An 18,312-nucleotide genomic window follows, 5' to 3' on the forward strand; every position below is an offset into this window, starting at 1 on the left:
GATCTTTAACAGGTATTTCTGGCTTTTTAGTCAGGAGCCTAAAGCTAATACGAATTAAATGATTTCTCTGTGTGTTGTCTTATTCCAGTGTTGCTGGAAGGGCCTGATTTAGCATTACAGGTGCTCACCTCCTTCATGAGGAGTGTTTCTGCTACCAAGTGCTAGGTAGCTGTAGAGTGAAGGCAGCAGCTTTTTCCATTTAGGCTGATGCTTGCATTAGCAATTTTGCTTTAAATATTTACCTTCCTCTCCCTGTTAGTGGACCAGTTCAATCTGCCTCTCTCTCTAAGACTTAGAGCAGGATTTAGTCTCTGTATCAGCCAGCTTGGAGATCAGTCCAGTACACACTGCTAGAAGACGAATTAACTGTCCAGCAGACAGAGACATTAACTCTCCTGGTAATCGCTGTATCTCAGTGCACCTTGCAAATGGTTCAGTTTAACATTCCAGTTTATTGTTGTTTGCTGGTTATTAATGATGACTTGGATCAATTCATAGCTGATCTGGTTTGGCAGCCTGTGCCAGGCTGTTTAAATTGCACTATTTATTGCAATAAATAACTATTCCTCTGATCTTGGCCACAGGAGTAACTCGACCAGTCTAAAATAACTTATGTGCCACACTCTTCAAACTGGCCTTGCTATGAGCTAATACATCTATTTCAGACCCTTACCTGCTCATAGAAGTTCAGTTTCTGTATTGTTCTCACTGGACAGCTGGGGAGAAGGCTTGAATTCATCTCTCCCTTCATTTCACAGCTGTAGCACACTGCTCTCCCTGGATTTACTGCCTGAACTGCAGCACTTTTACCTCCCATATATCCTTCTAGAAGATAAATGATCATACTGGGGGAAAAAAAATGCCCTGTGCAAAACTTTTAGAAGAGTCATTTATTAGCAAGTCGTCTACAAACTGGTTTCAGCACAGGGAATGCATTTACTAGAGAAGCAGAAGAATCAGAAACGTGGCAGTTCCCTGAAACTGGGAAGGCTGTTACCTGCCTCTTGCTGCTGTGTCCAGGGGCAGCCCTCGGCTCCATGCCCACATCTGCACCACAGGACTGGGGCTAGAACAAGAGCTCCTGCTTGAGGTTGGGAGGTTTTTTTGAGGAATCTGTTACATGCTCGTTGCATGCTCATTTATAAAATACAGAAGGGACTATGCGGGATGGAGGGGAGGAGTAAATAAAATCACAAGGACATCAGCACCATGCTGCACCCAGAATAATACATGGGATCTAAGCTGTAGTTACTGGAAGGTGATGTAGGGGAATCATCCAAGCGAGGAATATCCAAGAGGTGCGTTTTCCCTTAGGTCTAAAGGAATAACCTGTATAAAGTTTTATTTCCAGAGTTCTCCCAAAGGTTTATTCTGAACCTCCTGCATGGTTTCCTCTGCAACGGTCTTGATTTCTCTGTGCAAGTCTTCTATGCTCTTTGAAGCATCCATTGTCTGTTTCCAAGACAAAAAATACAGAAACATGTTACTCTATTACCACTAAATGAGAAAAACTCACCTTGCTGTTTTATCTGCTCCTCCTGTTACTCAGTATTGTTACTATTCATGAGCAGTGAAATGAGCTAATTACACCTCCTGTGCACTGTTTCTGGAGTGAAACTGGAAAAATCTGTTTTATTTAGGAACAGACATTTAAGAAGTAGATGTGGGGCTGGATGAAGAGAAACAGAAGAAACTGCCACTGCTGCCTGTAGTTTGCTGACAGTCTTTGGGGCATGTGACATAAAGGCACGTAAACATTCTTCATCCTCTACTGTAGTCCCCCAGAAACATCAGTGTATTGATTCTTCAGTGGTTCTTCAAAATAAACTCCACCCATGATAGTAGGAACCTCTCAAAATCTATCATGTAATGTTCCAGTTTCAGATTTGTTGGTGGTTGTTTTTTTTTAAAATATTGCAAGCTGAGGTCAGTAATGGTGGTAGAGCTATATGATGCTGGTGATCCTTAGGCTAATGTTTAAAGAATAGCAGCATTGTTCCTGTGTGGTTCAGGGAGTGACCAAGGTGAAGAAAGGATTTGGTGGAAAGATGTAGAGAGGTGCAGATTTATCACAGTGACCTATGCAACACCGGCCCACACAGCACTGCTGAGAAAGAGCAGGCTGTGAGGATATGCAATAAACAGACTTCATGATGAAATGTTAGCCTTTTCATTGCACCACAGTCAGCACCCCACCTTTATGCTCACACAGTATCATCAAGTAGCTTGCTGATCTCAATTTATTTGTGTAACCGATTGGTACTGAGCTGCGTTTTGGACTAATCTGTTCTTTGGCAACGTTTGGTATCTGTTATTCTATCTGATACTGAGGGGCAAAGAGACAAGAATGCTAACTATACCTTTAATGTGTACTGAAACTGGATTTCCACACTCATTTCAGGGACACCTCTTCATCATCAATTCTGATATTTATCTGTTTGATAGTTATGCACTTTGAGATATTTTAAACAGATGTGTTGCTTTAAGTGAAAACTCCTTTCAACCAATGGATAGAAAACAAAAGAAATAACAGAAGACAGGTAATAAGAGAAACGTGGTCCACTGCTGGAATCTCCAGAAAAAATCACAGTTTACCGACTATACACAAGTTCCATATCATCTCATATGACAGCATGCTTATTTTTGTTAAATGAACTATTTTGGGGTTTGTGCTATGGTACCTGTTTTCTGTCAGCTTATTTTTCCAGTTGTTGTGATGTAGGGAAGGTAGTTTCCTAGCATAACATTTACTGGAATAAAAGTCCTAGTCTGGTGATTGTTGTACATTTAGGTCCTTCAGGTTCTAATAGTACACAAAAACTCTTTCATGTTAGAGAACAATGTTTACCTGAAACAGGCTGTGAAGAATTACCTTACACAGTCAGCTCATTTGACAAATCTGTACAATCTCCAGCCTCTGGTGACTAGTAACTTATCCATAACCTGTGTCCTCCTATGTCTGTGTGAAAGCTACAGAATAAGCAGAAGATGCTGCCCATATCTCATGATCGAGCACTGACAGGGTGATGGAGATGGTAAAAAGGATGCCCCCACCAGAAAACCTCAGCCTAGATGATCTACACACAGGATAAATAGGGAACGCTTCCTCTTCTGGGATAAGGCTGCTGACTGCGCAGTCCTCTGCAAACAGCTCCAAGGGATGAACAAGAAGTAAAAGCGATGCAGCAGGGTGGAACAAAAAAAGATCGTGTATTTGGAGAGACTTCTGGTAGCATTCAGACAGCAAATGCTGATAGAAACTGGCCATGTGAGAAGGAAGGTGATCATCAGTATTGTGTCTACAAGCTGCAGGAGCAATTCCAGAATCGTTGGCAGATGCTGCAGGATGCCAAGGAAACAGGCAGGGAAGAGCATGGGTGTGTCCCACTGCTTTTTACCCAGGCTTGTCAGCTTATCTTTAAGAAAGAGAATGATTTCCAGAAAGCTCTTTTAGAAAGCAAATCAACCAAACAAAATTCTTCCCCCCATCCCAACAGGGTCCCATAGGGTATCCTGGAATGGGGAAGTGCCCTCTCTGCCACAGACCACAGTGCACTTGGCTGATCCCCAACGTGTCCCCCTGACCAGAAGCAGGAGGGGTGACCACAGGGATCCGATGGGCACAGTTTGGGAGCTCTCCTGAGACACCCCCACCCTGGTCTATGAGAGGCCTGTTACGGTTGTTTACTTACCTTCCAGTTTAATGTCTTGTCCTTCATCAGATTATAGAAGGACTGTAGAACTTTCTCTTGGAAGGAGCTGTTCTCATAACGTTCATTTCCAAAGTTCCCTCGTTCCGCTGCTTCTTCCGGGCTTAACTGAAGAAACAGAATCAGATCTGGCTTTGGGAGTCCAATGTCAGGCTGTTTGCACCAGTCCAGGCAGAAGTTCTGTCCCAAACAAAGACAAGCAAGTTTGAGGTGAAAGAAGGGAATGTGAAGAAGGGGAAAAAAGCAGGTTAGCTGGAGAGCGGGGTGGGAAAGGAACAGCCAAAGAGAGGAGATGCAGCCTGAGACACTAAGCACAGGCTACAAACTGAAAAGGCAGTATCTGAGCTTATCATGTGGGAATTCAGTCCTGTTAATTTTGGGGGGCCAGGTTTAGCTAGATGCTGCACACCTCTCATGCTCATTTAAGTTGGACAGAGCTGAAGATTTTAACATCTCTTCTGCAGAGCCCCTCAGAGCTAAATGCCAAGTCATGTTTTGAGTGTCTATACAGCCATTATCAGTCCAAAACTTGTGATCAGTCCAAAAGAAAGCTGCTCCCAAATATGAACACCACACAGCTTTAGTGTGGATCTTTCTGAGCCCATGGAGACTCCTTTTCAAATACCCACCCTACCCAGGAATTTCAGCTCAGACACAAGGACAAAGCTTTCAACTTCCGGATCTAGGTGAGAGATTTGAAAGACTTCCATCGGGGCACGTGAATCCACAATCTTGTGGAGAGACCACCAAGGCTTGTCCACTTCCTACTCATCCACATAGGCACCAGCAATACCATCAGGGTGACCTTAAATGTATCAAGAGTGACTGAGGGCCTCTGGAGGTGAGGGTGCAGGGCATGGGGGTCCAGGATTTCCTCAATCCTTCCAGGAAGTGGGGAAGGGCTTGGGCAAGAATGAATGTAGGTCAACTCTCAGCTGCACAGCTGATGTTGCAGGCAGGGTTTCAGTTTCTCTGACCACAGGATGCTCTTCGAGAATCAATGGCTGCAGAGCAGGAATGGGATGTATCTGATAGACTGCAGCAAGAGTGTCTATGCAAAGAGGCTTGCTAAGCCTATGAAGAGAGTTTTAAACAAGGCATGTCAGGGGAAAGTTGGCAATCTGTAGAGAACTGAAGGTGGGATGCCAGGACAAAATGGCTGGGGGAATGATATGATAATAGAAGCTCACCTGAAAGTAGGACAACCAGGGCAGAGTAACACCAGCGATGTTGGGGTGGGGCCTGCTACAGACTGCCTGGTTAAAGAGTGGGATTTGATGAACATTCTTTAGACAGCTGGCTGGAAGAAGGATCATAACTGCAGGTCCTGGTACTCATGGAGGACCTCAAGCATTTGCCTACCTGCTGGGCACAAGCAATCCAGGATTCTAGAGCACGCTTAAGAGATTCTTGGCACAGTGACTGATAAGCCAGCGAGGAGAAGTGTCCTGCTGGATTTGTTACTCACAAGCAAGAAATAACGGGTTGAAGATACAAAGTTCAAGGATAGCCTTGACTGCAGGGAACATGAGACAGTGGTTTAAAATCTGGAGAGTAGTCAGCAAGACAAACAAAATTGTGGACTTCAGGGCAGCAGATTTCTGTTTATTAGGGACCTCTTAGCAGGATGGCCCGGGAAACTCATGTGGAAGGCAAAGAGATCCAGGAGAGGTGGTTGATCTTCCGGAACAGCCTCCTCAGAGCACAACAATGAGCACGAGACTCAGGAGGATCTTACAGCTGTGTAGAATGACCCAAAAGGAGTCTGACAGAGCTGACTTGTCTTGAAAGCAGAGACAGGCTAAAAGGCACAAGTGGGAATGTGAGAAATTCAGGCTAAATGAAGAAAATAATTTTTACTATGAAAGTGAGCAAACACTGAAAGAAGAGACCAGAAAGGTTGTGGATCTACATCCCTGGAGATACTCAAACCTTGGCTCGATGTGGCCCCAAGAAGCCTGCTTGACATTAGACCTACTCTTGAGCAGGAGGCTGGGCTTCATGACTTCCACAGGTCCCTTCCAACGTACATGGTTCTGTTATTCTTTGCAAATTTGTGGGCCAGCAGCCAGAGCAAGCGTGGAGCATCTCAAGTAAATGGGGATAATCATTCTCCAAACAGGCCAGCTTCCCCGCAGCCAGGAGTCTGTCCAGATTTACAAAAAGTAACCAAATGAGTTTCTCTGCTCTTTCTGAGGAAGAAGTAGACCCAGGCAAATAGACCATGTCAATACCTGAGCTGAAACGTCCATCCCTCGATTTCAATCCTCATTTCCCCAGGGGAGGAACCTGGGCCATGCACACCTACGTCAATATCAGGCCTCTAACTGGAGCTGCTTCCCCAAATACAGAGAGGGGCAGGGGCTGCTGTAGGTCTCACTCACCTCTTTGGCACTTGTGAAGGCCACTCCAGAAAAGGCGTATCTGTCAACCACAAGTGTGATCCCTTGATGTAGTTTCTCTCTCATTGACGGTCTGAAAACCATGTGGGAGAAAAGTAATAAAGTTACACTCCTTTATAGTGATACAAATGAAAGTAGTTAATCTAAAAGACAGCTCATGAGGCCAGTGCTTCTCTGTTAACATATGTCATCATTAACAGCGATCATTAGCACTGTCGGGGGTTATCTGTGATGCTATCATGGCTAGCCATTTAAATGTATTTTGTCCTCTAGCAAACATTAAGCAAATATCCTTTCAAGACACCCAAGTTCAGGATCCCCCGGTGCTGGGCACAGCTCTAGGCAGCTCCGCGGCTTACATGCAAGATCACAAATGAACTCTAGTCAGACATGCACAGCTTAAAGTCCTCTTCCCTTTTTAAGTGGTTGTCCTGGTTTCAGCTGGGATAGAGTTAATTTTCTTTCTAGTAGCTGATATAGCGTTATGTTTTGGATTTAGTCTGAGAATGTTGACAACACACTGACATTTTCAGTTGTTGCTAAGTAATGTTTATAACTAAGTCAAGGATTTTTCAGCTTCTCAAGCCCAGCCAGCAAGAAGGCTGGAGGGGCACAAGAAGTTGGGAGGGGACACAGCCAAGACAGCTGACCCAAACTGGCCAAAGGGGTATGCCATACCATGTGACATCATGTCTAGTATATAAACTGGAGGGAGCTGGGGGGGAATCACTGCTCAGGAACTAACTCGGCATCAGTCAGTGAGTGGTGAGCAACTGCACTGTGCATCACTTGTTTTGTATTTTCCACTTCTTTTATTATTGTCATTATTATTATTACCTTCTTCCTTTCTGTCCTATTGAACTGTCTTTATCTCAACCCACAAGTTTTACTCCCCGCCCCCCTCCCCGCCACGATTCTCTCCCCCATCCCACTGGGTGGAAGGGAAGTGAGTGAGCAGCTGCATGGTGCTTAGTTGCTGGCTGGGGTTAAACCATGACAGTGGTGCAGCGGATTTGTGATGCACTCTGCCTCGGTCAGAGAAAAGGACCCTTTATTCACGACAATGACACTTCTTATTACAGCTCACTCATCTGCCTTACGCCTTCCCAGCCGGCTTGGCATCGCCACTACAGCAGAATCAGAAAAGCTTTTTTTTTTTTTAAATTAAAACATTTTGCAACATCGATTTCCAGGTAAAAACAACAGCCAACACCAATTTCCCTAGCTCTAAACGCAAAGACTCAGGGGCAAAAAGCAAGGACAGCCACTTACAGCTGAATGCAGCCTTCAGCTGGAGGGGAAGTTTGGACACGATTCCTTAACCACTATGTCACTCACATGGAACTCCTTACAAAGCAAGGTCTTTTCATTCAGGAAAGAAAGTAATTTCACAGCCTAGACTGGTACTGTCTCAGCTCCCCAATTCTTGAATCTAGTTTAGCACAGGGATTGGAAATATTACACCTAATGATTTAAAAAAAGCAAACTGTGGTATTCGATCTAAGATGAAATCCAAAGCTGTAAGAGTCCTTGAGACATTGCTTCCAGCCATGTTTCCCTTGCTAAACAGGCTCATACCTACAGTACCTACTGCAAGCTAAAACCCTGGGAGGATTCAGCACCATGCGTTTTTCTTTTACAACTTAACAAACATTGTCTTTACACATGTTCCCAGCGGTTAGCGGAGAAGAGCAGGTGAACGGCGTGGTCCTCCAGGTTCTTCTCCTTCACCAGGTAGGAGCTGATCAGCTGCCCAATCTCTGTTGTTCTCTCTGTAGGAAAGAGGGGGAGAAGGAGCAAACGCTGCCCCAAGCTGCTCTTGCCAAAGGGGTGTCCACCTCTCCTGGGGGGCATGTCAGCCTGGGGGTCTATCTGCCCATCACGGGTGGGAGGAGATCAGTCTGTCTGGGGTGGGGGTCTATCTGTCTGTCACAGGTGGGATGAGATCGGTCTGTTCCTGGTGAGCGTCTATCTGTCTGTCACGGGTGGCACAAGGTTAGTCCATCTGGCGTGGGGTCCAGTGTGGGGGTCTCTCTGTCACGGGTGGGAGGAGATCGGTCTGTCTGGGGTGGGGTCAGTCTGTCACGGGTGAGAGGTCAGTCCGTCCGGGGATGGGGGTATGTCTGTCACGGGTGGGAGGAGGTCGGTCCGTCCGGGGTGGGTGTCTATCTGTCTGTCACGGGTGGGAGGAAGTCGGTCTGTCCAAGGGTGGGAGTCAGTCCGTCACGTGTGGGAGGAGGTCAGGGGCCGTGGGTACCACGAAAGCCCTCGGATGGCGCCCCCGCACCCCACGGAGGGCGGGGGGGGGGGGGGGGGGGCGCACACCGGGCGCCGCGGCCCGGCCTAGCGGAACTCCCTCCCCCTCCCTCCCCCCCTCCCCGTTCCCTCCGGGCGTCGGCAGGCCCCGTACCCGGGAAGCGGAGGAGGTCGGCGCAGTGGCCATCGGCCCGCAGCGCCTCTACCAGCCGGCGGCCCTGCGTGCTCTTCCCGGCGCGGTCCACCCCCTCCAGCACAATCAGCGCGCCACGCCGGCCCGCCATAGCGCGCGCCGGCGCTCTCCGCCCGCCCCTTCCGCTGCCGCCGTCCGGCCAATCCCGGCCACCGTCGTCGTCCCCGCCCCCCCCCCACCCGCGCCGCGCTGCGCTAGGCGGCGGAAGGGCACAGAGACGCCGCGATCCTCCAGGAAGGCGGGGAGGCTGCGAGGCGCGAAAGAGAGGCTCCGCCCCCCGCCCGCCCTACCCCTCATGAATATGCAGCGAGAGCGTCCCCGGCGACCAATGAGCGCTGGGCGGGCTATGAATATGGGATGAGGCCGAGGCCGCGGCCCTTGTCATGCGGGCCCGGCAGGCGGCGGGAAGCGGCGGCGGCGGCGGTGGCGGCGGGGCGCGGGCCGCAAGATGGCGACCGCCATGTACCTGGAGCACTACCTGGACAGTGAGCGCGGGGCGCGGGGCGGGGGGGGTGCGGGCGGCGGAGCCGGCGGGGGATGGGGGGGGTCCGAGGCGGCGGCTGGGGCGGCGGCGGCGGCGCGGGAATTAGAGCTGCGCCACGGGCTGGGCGGGGGCGGGGGGAGGGGGCGGTGCCGCCGCGCGTCATCAGCCGCCGCGCGTCATCGCTGCGCGCCTGGGAGCGGGGCCGTGAGGCGATGGCCGGCTGCGCGGGTCCCGCTCGCCAGGCCGCCCGCCCGCCCGCCCGCCCTGTCGGACCCGGGTCCCGCCGGGCACGGCGGTGGTAGGGGCCGGCCGAGGCGCGGAGGGCTCGGGGGGTCTGCGCTGGGCAGCGGCGCCGCTCGGGTCCCCTCCGGCTGCCCGATGAGCAGCGGGAGTAGCGCGGCTGCTGGGTGAGTGTGAGTCCCGCGAAGGCCTGCGCGGCTGCACGTAAGCTCTCCTGATGTATACAGGCGGTTCGCGGGACGTAAAACTAAACGCGCGTTCGGGTGCGGGCCTCCCGTTGCGCAGGCTTCGTTCTTGGGGCGCTTCTAGTCAGGGGCAGGGGCTGCACGCTGCTTCTGCCTCTCTCTGCCTGTGTACGCTCAGCGGCGGGGCTTCTAGGTCTGCTGAGTTGGTTTGGGGTCAAAGGAGGGGTGGCCGCTATGAGGAGAACAGGCTGTAGTATTTCTTGGCCTTTACCTTCCAGGTATTGAAAACCTGCCTTGCGAGCTGCAAAGGAACTTCCAGCTGATGCGGGAGTTGGATCAGAGAACAGAAGGTGTGTTCAGGTATTTTGGTAAGCGAGGTCTGACGGAGAGCCTCGACGTGAAGGACCAGAAGGGTGTCCTGTGGAGACTCAGCTTTAGAAAATGTGTCTCCCCTCCACCGCTTTTCCTTTTCTCGACGCAAGTGGTGTGCGGTGTTTGTTTCTCTTCTGTGAAGGCTACAGCTCACAGGACTAGATTTTTTTTTCCAGCAGTTGCATGTTGTTTTGTAGCTGGGTGATCGCTGTACCCGATGGCCCCTCAGATGGCCTTACTTGCCTGTATTTATTTCCACGTCAGCTAAGTTGTAGATTGCTGTGTGTCTTGCAAGACTGATTTTTTTTTTTTCTCTTCTGAGGTTGTTGATATCTGGTTGCACATTAGTGATTTTCAGTTTGAGCCATTAGAACGGTAAATGGGTGTGCAGCAAATACGGTGTTCTGCCTGTGGGAAGAGAGGTTGAAGTCTGTGGACCCGTGGGTTCAGTTTCTGATCTTAACTGTGCTCCCCTCCTCTGAATTAACTGTAAAGCACTGTGGAAATCGGAATCACATCACAAGTGTTGAAGAGTGAATACCTTTAACTTAACATGGTGGGGTTTTTTAAAAAGGTAAATACATTAAGGAATCGGGGGGAGTCCAAAAACTGTCAGAAAGGGTCCTCTAAATACCTTAAAGAGGTAGAAGAAAAAAATACTTGCTTTGGCAGACAGCTTTCTCATGTGTATATACTTTGCTCTTCAGATAAGAAAGCAGAAATTGACAGTCTTGCAGCAGAATACATTGAATCGGTGAAGAACATGTTACCTGAGGAACGAGTGGAACACCTGAAGAAAATCCAGAGTGCCTACAGCAAATGTAAAGAGTACAGCGATGATAAAGTCCAGCTGGCTATGCAGACGTACGAGATGGTGAGGATCACAACCAGTGAGACTTTTGTAAAAAATGGTCATACTCTGGAATGGGGCTGCCGATGGGCGTGGAAGACGCTTCCACGGCATCCGTTTGCCCTGACATGTTTATGTTTTTGTTTAAATATCTTACTGAAGCAAATTATTAGTCCTCAAGTCCTCAAGCTTATTTTTCTTACTGTTGCCTTCCCCAGAAAGCTTCCTCTTGTGTCACCAGGTTTTGTGTCAAGCAGACTTCTCTTCTGGTGAAGAGCTAAATGCATTTAACCCACTTGGGAATTGCTTGATCGTTAGTACCCATCTGCTGTGTAATAATACCAGCAAACTTACCACACTCCCTCTTCCCCATCATCTCCACTGTCACCTGGTAATTTACTTAGGGCTGGTCTTAGTCACAAGCAACATATTTTAAGTCAACTTCAGTACTATATTGTGGAGGAACGGAAGGAAATCTGCTTCATTACCTTGGTTTCCAAGTGACAAAAGAAAGCAGACCCATCAGCGCCACCATTCTGGTTGTATACTGGGCACCAGACTTTCCTCGATGGACCTGGTGGGAAAATCTTGTTTATTAAAAAGCAGCTTTTCACTGTTTTCTTCTTCTGCCCCTACTCCTGTGTCCATTTAGCTGTCCTGTGAATAATTCTGATCTCTGTGTATTTGATTCTCTAGCTAAAGCTTGAGCAAAGGGAATCCTTTTGACTGTACTTATTGTGTTTTGTCCAGCTTCTAGAGATGGTTTGGGTTCTGCTACATTTGGAGCACGTTTTATCGCCATCAAACACTGCAGAAAAGGAAGTGATTTCACAAGAATTGAAACATGTCCTAGATAACTAATTTGAGGACTAGGTATTGCAGCAACACAGTCTGGGGGGGGGTGGCTTAAAATACCTTTGCTACATCTCTGTTCTGGAAGCCACATTATTGCAATCAGGGTCATACAAGGTATTTAATGTGTATTGACTTGATATTGGAGATAGTCAGCAGAAGCCTGTATTTATTACTAAATTTCTTCTGATAGCATGCCAGTGGAATACCAGAAAAAATAGACTGATCTACTCAACACATTTCATGGACAATAGTTGAAGAATGTATTTTGAAAATTGCAGGGAGAAAACAATTATTTTTAATATCTCTCATTGCCTTGTTCTGTTCTGCAAACCATTAGTCTGAGTTGCTTTGACTCGCCTTTATGCCGCCTCCCTTTTCCTTCCTTTCTCTTTGTCTGTAGATGGAGTGTGTCTTCTTGCTTTTGCCTGTTTTCTTTTCCTGACTGCCTTAATTCAATTTGTGTGTACCATTTCCCTTTTTCCAGTTTGGTACCCCTTTTATGCCTTGTTCTGAAGTAGTATACTCCTGTTCATGCCGATAACGGCCAAGTTATTAGACCTTCCTGTTTTCGTTTGGGGATTATTTTATTTTTTTTTAATTCAGTTTGTGGTTTCCTCTTCTGTGCAGGTGGATAAGCATATCCGCCGACTGGATGCAGACTTGGCACGGTTTGAAGCAGATCTGAAAGATAAACTGGAAGGCAGTGACTTTGAAAACCCTGGCTCTCGAAGCCTGAAAAGTGCGTAAATTTTATACGGTTGACAGCCTTTTCCAGCATTGTCTGGCTAACCAGAATAAAAAGGAGGCTGTTATTTCTGGAGGAAGAAAAGAACTACACCTTAGTATACTTCTCTACTTGTTTTTAATGCTCGTCAAATATTTACAGTGTTCTGGTGGGCAATAAACAGATGAAGAAAGATCTAGTGCTGGGATCTAACTCGCTGTCTCTGCTTGCCAGATCATCCTGAGGTGGCCCACAGTTAATGGTTGTAAGCAGCTTACTGGCCAAGGGGGAACTAACTGACAAAACTGAACTGATGTTGTTAACAGCTCTTGAGTGTAACAATCCTAGTTTCAGGCTTGATCTGTTACTGAGTAAGTTCTAAGCTCTTTTTGAGGAGAGGCTATTTGCCTATTTTCCTCCTTTTACCAGAATTTGAATACTAGTCAAGCTGAGAACAGCAGGAAAAACTAGGAGTTAATGGAAGGTACCAGTTTCTATATACTGGTTGTACCAGTTAATGTATATTGGAAGTCTCATACGATTACAGTGAAATTTGAGCATGGCTTACAGCAGCACAGCTTCATGCCTTTGAACTATGAAATAAGGGGTAATATCAGAGATGTGGAGATAAAAGTTACATTAGTTATGGAGTAACAAATTAACTGGCCGAGCGTCTAAAAATATACTGAGATATAAAAAAAAAAAAATTACAGCACGTCTAATCAAATATGGTGCTATTTATATCTCGTGCAGCAATATGGGCTAACATTGTACTGCAGTGATTTAATTGCCAAAACTGCAAATGCAAGAGTTCGGTGCTCGGTCATGCTACGTGCCAATTTGGCATATTTGTGGCACAAAAATGTATTTCAGAATCAGTATTCATACTCAGTTACATATGAAATAAGGATTTCGAAACAACAGATGCATCAAAAGAAAAACATCTGGGGATGTTTCTGGTATTCAGGTGGGTTGAAATGATGGGTTTTTTTCCTTTATAGAGGGACGAAGTCAGAAAGACAAAAGAGGCTCTCGTGGTCGAGGCAGGCGAACATCTGAAGAAGATACACCAAAGAAAAAGAAACTCAAAGGAGGGTAAGGCATACCCAGTCACAGCTCTGGTGACTTTGCCTTGGCACTTCATGAATTTTCCGCAAGCTCATGTTACCCAAGCTCATGTGTCTGGATGGTGAGCGATGTTAGAGTGTTCTGGTCTTACTCTATTTCATTAGTGTCCTTCTTAGGACAAGTCAGCTTTGTTAAGTAACTCCTTGGTTGGCATGTGGAAACTCAGCATGCTTTGAATGCCCTCTGACTGGAAGGATAAGATGAGCATCTCTGTTGCTGTTGGCAAGCTGGGAGAAAATAGCTTTGTTGTCATGCGGCTATTTTTAACAGTTGCTTGTGGTCTTGATTGTAAAAAGAAACACTTGCCCCTCAGGACAAAAATTGATGTTGTATTGTTGTTCTAGGAATCGGAGAATTTGGCAGGGGGGGTGGATTTCAAAGAATCATGTCCTAGATAGTCTTGAATAATCTAATTTGATTTTGTGAAGCAAGGCAAAAAGCATGTCCCCTCTCTGTGATATGATTTATATTAAAGGGGCGCTGTTAATTCTAATATTTGCAGTTGGCTAAATGGAAGGGCACAAAACTAAAAATAGTTTCCATTGACTGTTACTGACATGTCAACTTAATACATTCCTGTCAGAGCAAGAGGGTTTGCTCATGCCTGACAATGAGAAAAGAATGTATATTAAAACATACTTGGGGAAAAAAATTGGATTCTTCTGTCCACAAGCAGAAGTGTTCTGTATGTAGTCATGGCATCTATAAATCATTCTCTTAATCCTTTATAGTCAAGCTCATGTTTTGTGTTTGATCAAACGTACCTTATGATTTTAGTCACTGGATAATATGTAATAATGTGATCTAAACGCTAAACTAGGGTCAGTGTGTTTTAGGGAAGATACTGTTAAAAACTAATTTTCCCAAGTGGGATTTAGATCTTGGAAACATGGTGTTGCCTGCAACTGGGAAGTGTTTTGTCCTCAATCTGTCCTTGTCCACAGATCTGAGTTTGCTGATACCATCCTGTCGGTGCATCCCTCAGATGTCCTAGACATGCCAGTGGACCCCAACGAACCTACCTACTGCTTGTGTCACCAGGTGTCCTATGGAGAAATGATTGGCTGTGACAACCAGGATGTAAGCACTTGAGATGATTTATTTTCAGGTGTTTGCTACATCACAACACTGTGAAATCCGAGGGGGAGTACTTGCTCAATTAGATCATGCAAAATGAAAGTAAGGTTTCTGAAACACTAAGCATCTCCTCTGTGGGGTTTTCCTTTCTGTTTTGCAGTGCCCAATTGAATGGTTCCACTTTGCTTGTGTGGATCTCACCACAAAACCAAAAGGGAAATGGTAAGTATGACAACATATAGCTTTTTGATTTTTATCAGGCTACAATTTGCCTCAACAAGAATCACAGTAAGAATTAAAACCCCATTGTGACGCTTCCTGGCAGAGGAGCTTTGCTGTTGTCACTGGAGGGTTTGCATCCTCTGTGGTTTGGGATTGTGTTTGTGTGAACTTAGAAGGTACAAGGGGAACCTTCTTCCTAAAGTCTACTTCCAAGGGAGTCTTTGTTTCTGGTGGGAGCAAAACAAGGACCCGGGCATATGCAAAATCGCATGATAAACAGTAGGTTTTGATCTGAGGGTAAACGTGTATCTGATTTTGTGTAAACACGTACATGTTAACATCTCAGGTTTGCTGTACTGTCACATAGTTGTGGCTGTACTTAAAACTGAGAAGAGAGTTGTGTTTATTTTTTTCACTTCTGGAAGCAAAGTTTGAAAACTGCTCTAGGTTTTGCTTATGTACGTGCTCATCTTGGAAAGAGTCATAGGCTTGTTCTGTACTTGGTTTCTGCTTAATGGACTGCTCTCATCTAATTAACAAGATGCCTGTTAGAAACAGGCTTAAGTGAAAGTGAACTGCAATCATTGGAGGGAGAGGAAGGAACGAATTGGAGGAATGTATCTTTTTTTTCTTTTGCCTGTAGAGGAAGCTTGTGTGACAAACTTGGAGAAGTTACTTGGAGTAACTTCTAGGTGCATGAAGTAAGGTGAATCACAGCTGTGAGGGGGCTGATGAGCCCTGGAAGCCTTCCAGTGCTATCTGTCACTTCTGCCCACCTGAGTTGGTACAATTTCTTTCCTATTTGCCCAGGCTTCCTGCATGTCATGAAAATTGTTGCAGTTACTTGAATTGGCTGCTTTTAAACTACCCTCCTACTCACTCGTTCCCAAATACTAAAAAGAGTTCTTGGGCTATGTGTTGTTAACTTCAGGAACTAATTACTGCCTCTTCTTTCCTTGTAGGTTTTGTCCTCGTTGTGTTCAGGAAAGAAAGAAAAAGAAGTAAGGAGTAGAGGGGAATACATCCTCTGAGGCAAGAAGAATTTAATATATTCCTTCATTCATGTTGCAATATTACCTTTGATTTTTTTTATTTTTTTTAACCTACCCTCCTCCTTTTTCTGGTATGTTATTTAATTGTCCAGTGGCCAGTTGTAATTCCTGTTCTTTCATGAGAAAATTACTTTGGGAGGGAATCCCAAATCCCTTTGCCACAGGGATTTTATTTATGTTACACTTGCACAGCACTGAAATCAGTGTTACTCTGAAGTGCTAGGGCACTCAGGAGCTGTAGTCTCTGCTAGTTTATAGGAGTCTGTGAAACCATGTAAGGCATTGCAGGAGAATGAATTACCTGTATCTTCAGCATGGTGCATCGCCATTGTGAAAATAGTTTAGACCTGGAGCTTGGCGTGGCAGAGAAAAAGGAGTTTTCTCTGATGTAGCCTGTGTGAAAGAAGTAGGCTCCGTTGTTTAGGTGTGAAGTCAATTTGTTCTGCAGCTTTGTAGTACAGAAAGGAACAGGAAAGCTGGTTAACTGTTCCCAGTGTCCATTTCCTCAAAGCCAAGTACTATGCTTAGTTTTGACAGGGCAGGGGTGGGAGAGAGGTATGATCGTATCTTCTCTTTTGGGGAATTTCTTCTGTCTACCTTTGCACTGCCTTTATTTTACTTCATCTTGCCCCCATTCACATGAACTTTAACAGAAGCAAACCATTTGACTTTTCACCTCCTTGTAGAAAATGTTTGGGAGAAAACCTTTAAATAGAAAAGGAATTGTCCTGCAGTGTTTCTTAGTGACAGTAATATTGAGAGAGGGCGCTATCTTTCCTGGCTGCTTCCATTTCTCTGAAGATCCTTTAAGTACATTACTGTGAATATAAAACCTACAATATTTTTGTAGAGATAGAAGGTCGGGTTTGTTCATAAAATAAGATGAAGGCCTGATTTTTGTTACTTGTGTTTGCCTGTGGTGCACCTGGGTAAATCAGGAACAGAAGCTTTAGGGGAAGGCTCTGTAAAGAGGATGTGTGTATGTTCCCCTGATGGTGTGGCAAAGCTGAAAGGTGGCCATGTGGTAGCTTGGTGGGGGGTTTTGAATTGCATTTGGGATGAAGCACTGCTATTGAAGAGGGCTATTCAGCAGGAATGCTTTAAAATTACTTCTTGTCTTTTCTTTTTAGCGGGGGCACATTTGCATGTTCTTGACTTCTTTAAGCTGCCTTTCAGATTTTGAATGTGAATCCTTGCTGTCATCACAGTGTCAGTTGCTGCAGCGGAAGGAAGAGAAGGAAATCGGGTGTAGGAAAACAAAAGTCTTTCTGTCTTTTTCCTTCCTCTGAGTTATAGTGGATCCAGAAGTTGAGGGAAGAGCAGAGACAACTCTTGTCTTCATATATATCCCCTGTATTATGGGGCTTACCCACCCACAATAAAAGATACTGTAGGGAAAAGTGGTTCTGCTGATGGAGGGGGGGGCGGGGAAAAATAAAAGCCTCAAACCAAAAACCCCTGCAGCAGGAGGCACCAGGGTTCATGAACTTTGCTGGCTCTGATCCCTGATGTGTGTTAATGGCAGCTCTGTGCAGGGCTGTGTACTAGTTTGCATACCATTGTGCAGGAGCTCTTGGTATAGACTGCTGGAAAGGCATTAAGAAACTTCCAGATAAGCTTTTTTTTTTTCTGCTGTAGAAACAATCTGAATAAACAGTACAGAAGAAAAAAAAACCACAAAAACAACCCACTTCTAGTCAGATTTTGGCACCTGTTTCCCAAAGAAAAAAGTTTTTTTCCCCTGTTACACTGACCCTCTTACTTGTGTTTTGCAATGAAAGAAGTAGAACACGGTCCTAGCCAGTTTTCCTCCCCTGCTTTGGTCTGTTGGGCTTTGTAGATGCTGCAGGTATGCCAAGACTGACATAGAAGAAACCTCTTGATACTGAGACAGCTTTTCTGTGAACGTTTTGATTTACTGCATCTGCTATGGGGAAAAAGAAAAAAAAAAAAAAAAAAGAAAAATACTCATCTCCAGGGTTCTGTCATTTAAAGTGTGATGTTGCGCATGTCTTTGCTACATTACATCACTCCATGTGTTGTATATGAAGTTTCCATGGATACCTTTACAAGATGGTGCACGCTTATCATTGTTGCTATTGTAATAGCACCGGGAAAGCAGGCAGCCAAATTAAAAGCAGAGAGGGAAGGAGGAAAGCATAGTCATGCAAACCTGAACTTAGAAATACAGTCAGCCCTATTTTTCTTTCTGCCTTTTTTTTTTTTTTGAGAGTAAATTTAATCATGATACCTCATGAGCTAGCCTGTAATTCAGTAACCGGTGAGTGAGACCTGTACCTCGTTGACCTGCTACACTGGATTAATGTAGGAGCGTTACTGTGTCCTGAAGACTAGTGTTGGTGCCGTTTCAGGTTTTATTTTCCCCTTCCATCCAGTGATATTGTATTTGACTTTTTTTGTTTCTTTTTTTTATTATTATTATTAATTTTTTTCCCCTAAGGCTTTTAGTAGTGGTATCACCATAGATTAAGCATTTGATTTGAAACAATCTCAAAACTCCACTGCGCCTCTCTGGAGGTCTTGCTGGAAATGTGCCCTTAC

General features: G+C 45.7%; 2 protein-coding genes across 5 annotated transcripts; one reads left to right on the plus strand and one right to left on the minus strand.

Moving 5' to 3' along the window:
• Positions 1 to 3: 3 nt before the first annotated feature.
• On the minus strand, positions 4 to 8,667 carry DTYMK (deoxythymidylate kinase). 2 transcript variants are annotated; one of them, XM_049803934.1, is made up of 5 exons: positions 8,523 to 8,667; positions 7,776 to 7,884; positions 6,095 to 6,185; positions 3,693 to 3,890; positions 4 to 1,452 (listed from the first exon to the last, which is right to left on the minus strand). In XM_049803934.1, exons 1-5 carry the CDS (start codon positions 8,650 to 8,652, stop codon positions 1,342 to 1,344), a joined length of 639 nt encoding a protein of 212 aa, XP_049659891.1. In that variant the 5' UTR covers positions 8,653 to 8,667; the 3' UTR covers positions 4 to 1,341. The 2 variants fall into 2 exon arrangements, with proteins under 2 accessions (XP_049659891.1, XP_049659892.1); XM_049803935.1 differs by having other exon boundaries at positions 1,334 to 3,416.
• Positions 8,668 to 8,928: 261 nt separating this feature from the next.
• Positions 8,929 to 17,171, plus strand: ING5 (inhibitor of growth family member 5). Of its 3 annotated transcripts, none has more exons than XM_049803930.1 (8): positions 8,929 to 9,046; positions 9,749 to 9,820; positions 10,550 to 10,716; positions 12,175 to 12,286; positions 13,273 to 13,366; positions 14,344 to 14,479; positions 14,637 to 14,698; positions 15,661 to 17,171. In XM_049803930.1, the coding sequence occupies exons 1-8, from the start codon at positions 9,010 to 9,012 to the stop codon at positions 15,701 to 15,703; spliced, it is 723 nt and encodes a 240-aa protein (XP_049659887.1). In that variant the 5' UTR covers positions 8,929 to 9,009; the 3' UTR covers positions 15,704 to 17,171. The 3 variants fall into 3 exon arrangements, with proteins under 3 accessions (XP_049659887.1, XP_049659888.1, XP_049659889.1); XM_049803931.1 differs by lacking the exon at positions 8,929 to 9,046 and adding an exon at positions 9,303 to 9,489; XM_049803932.1 differs by lacking the exon at positions 8,929 to 9,046 and adding an exon at positions 9,303 to 9,452.
• Positions 17,172 to 18,312: the final 1,141 nt, after the last annotated feature.

This window comes from Accipiter gentilis, chromosome 6 (assembly GCF_929443795.1).
Source record: "Accipiter gentilis chromosome 6, bAccGen1.1, whole genome shotgun sequence".
In the NCBI taxonomy this organism is placed as follows: Eukaryota; Metazoa; Chordata; class Aves; order Accipitriformes; family Accipitridae; genus Astur; species Astur gentilis.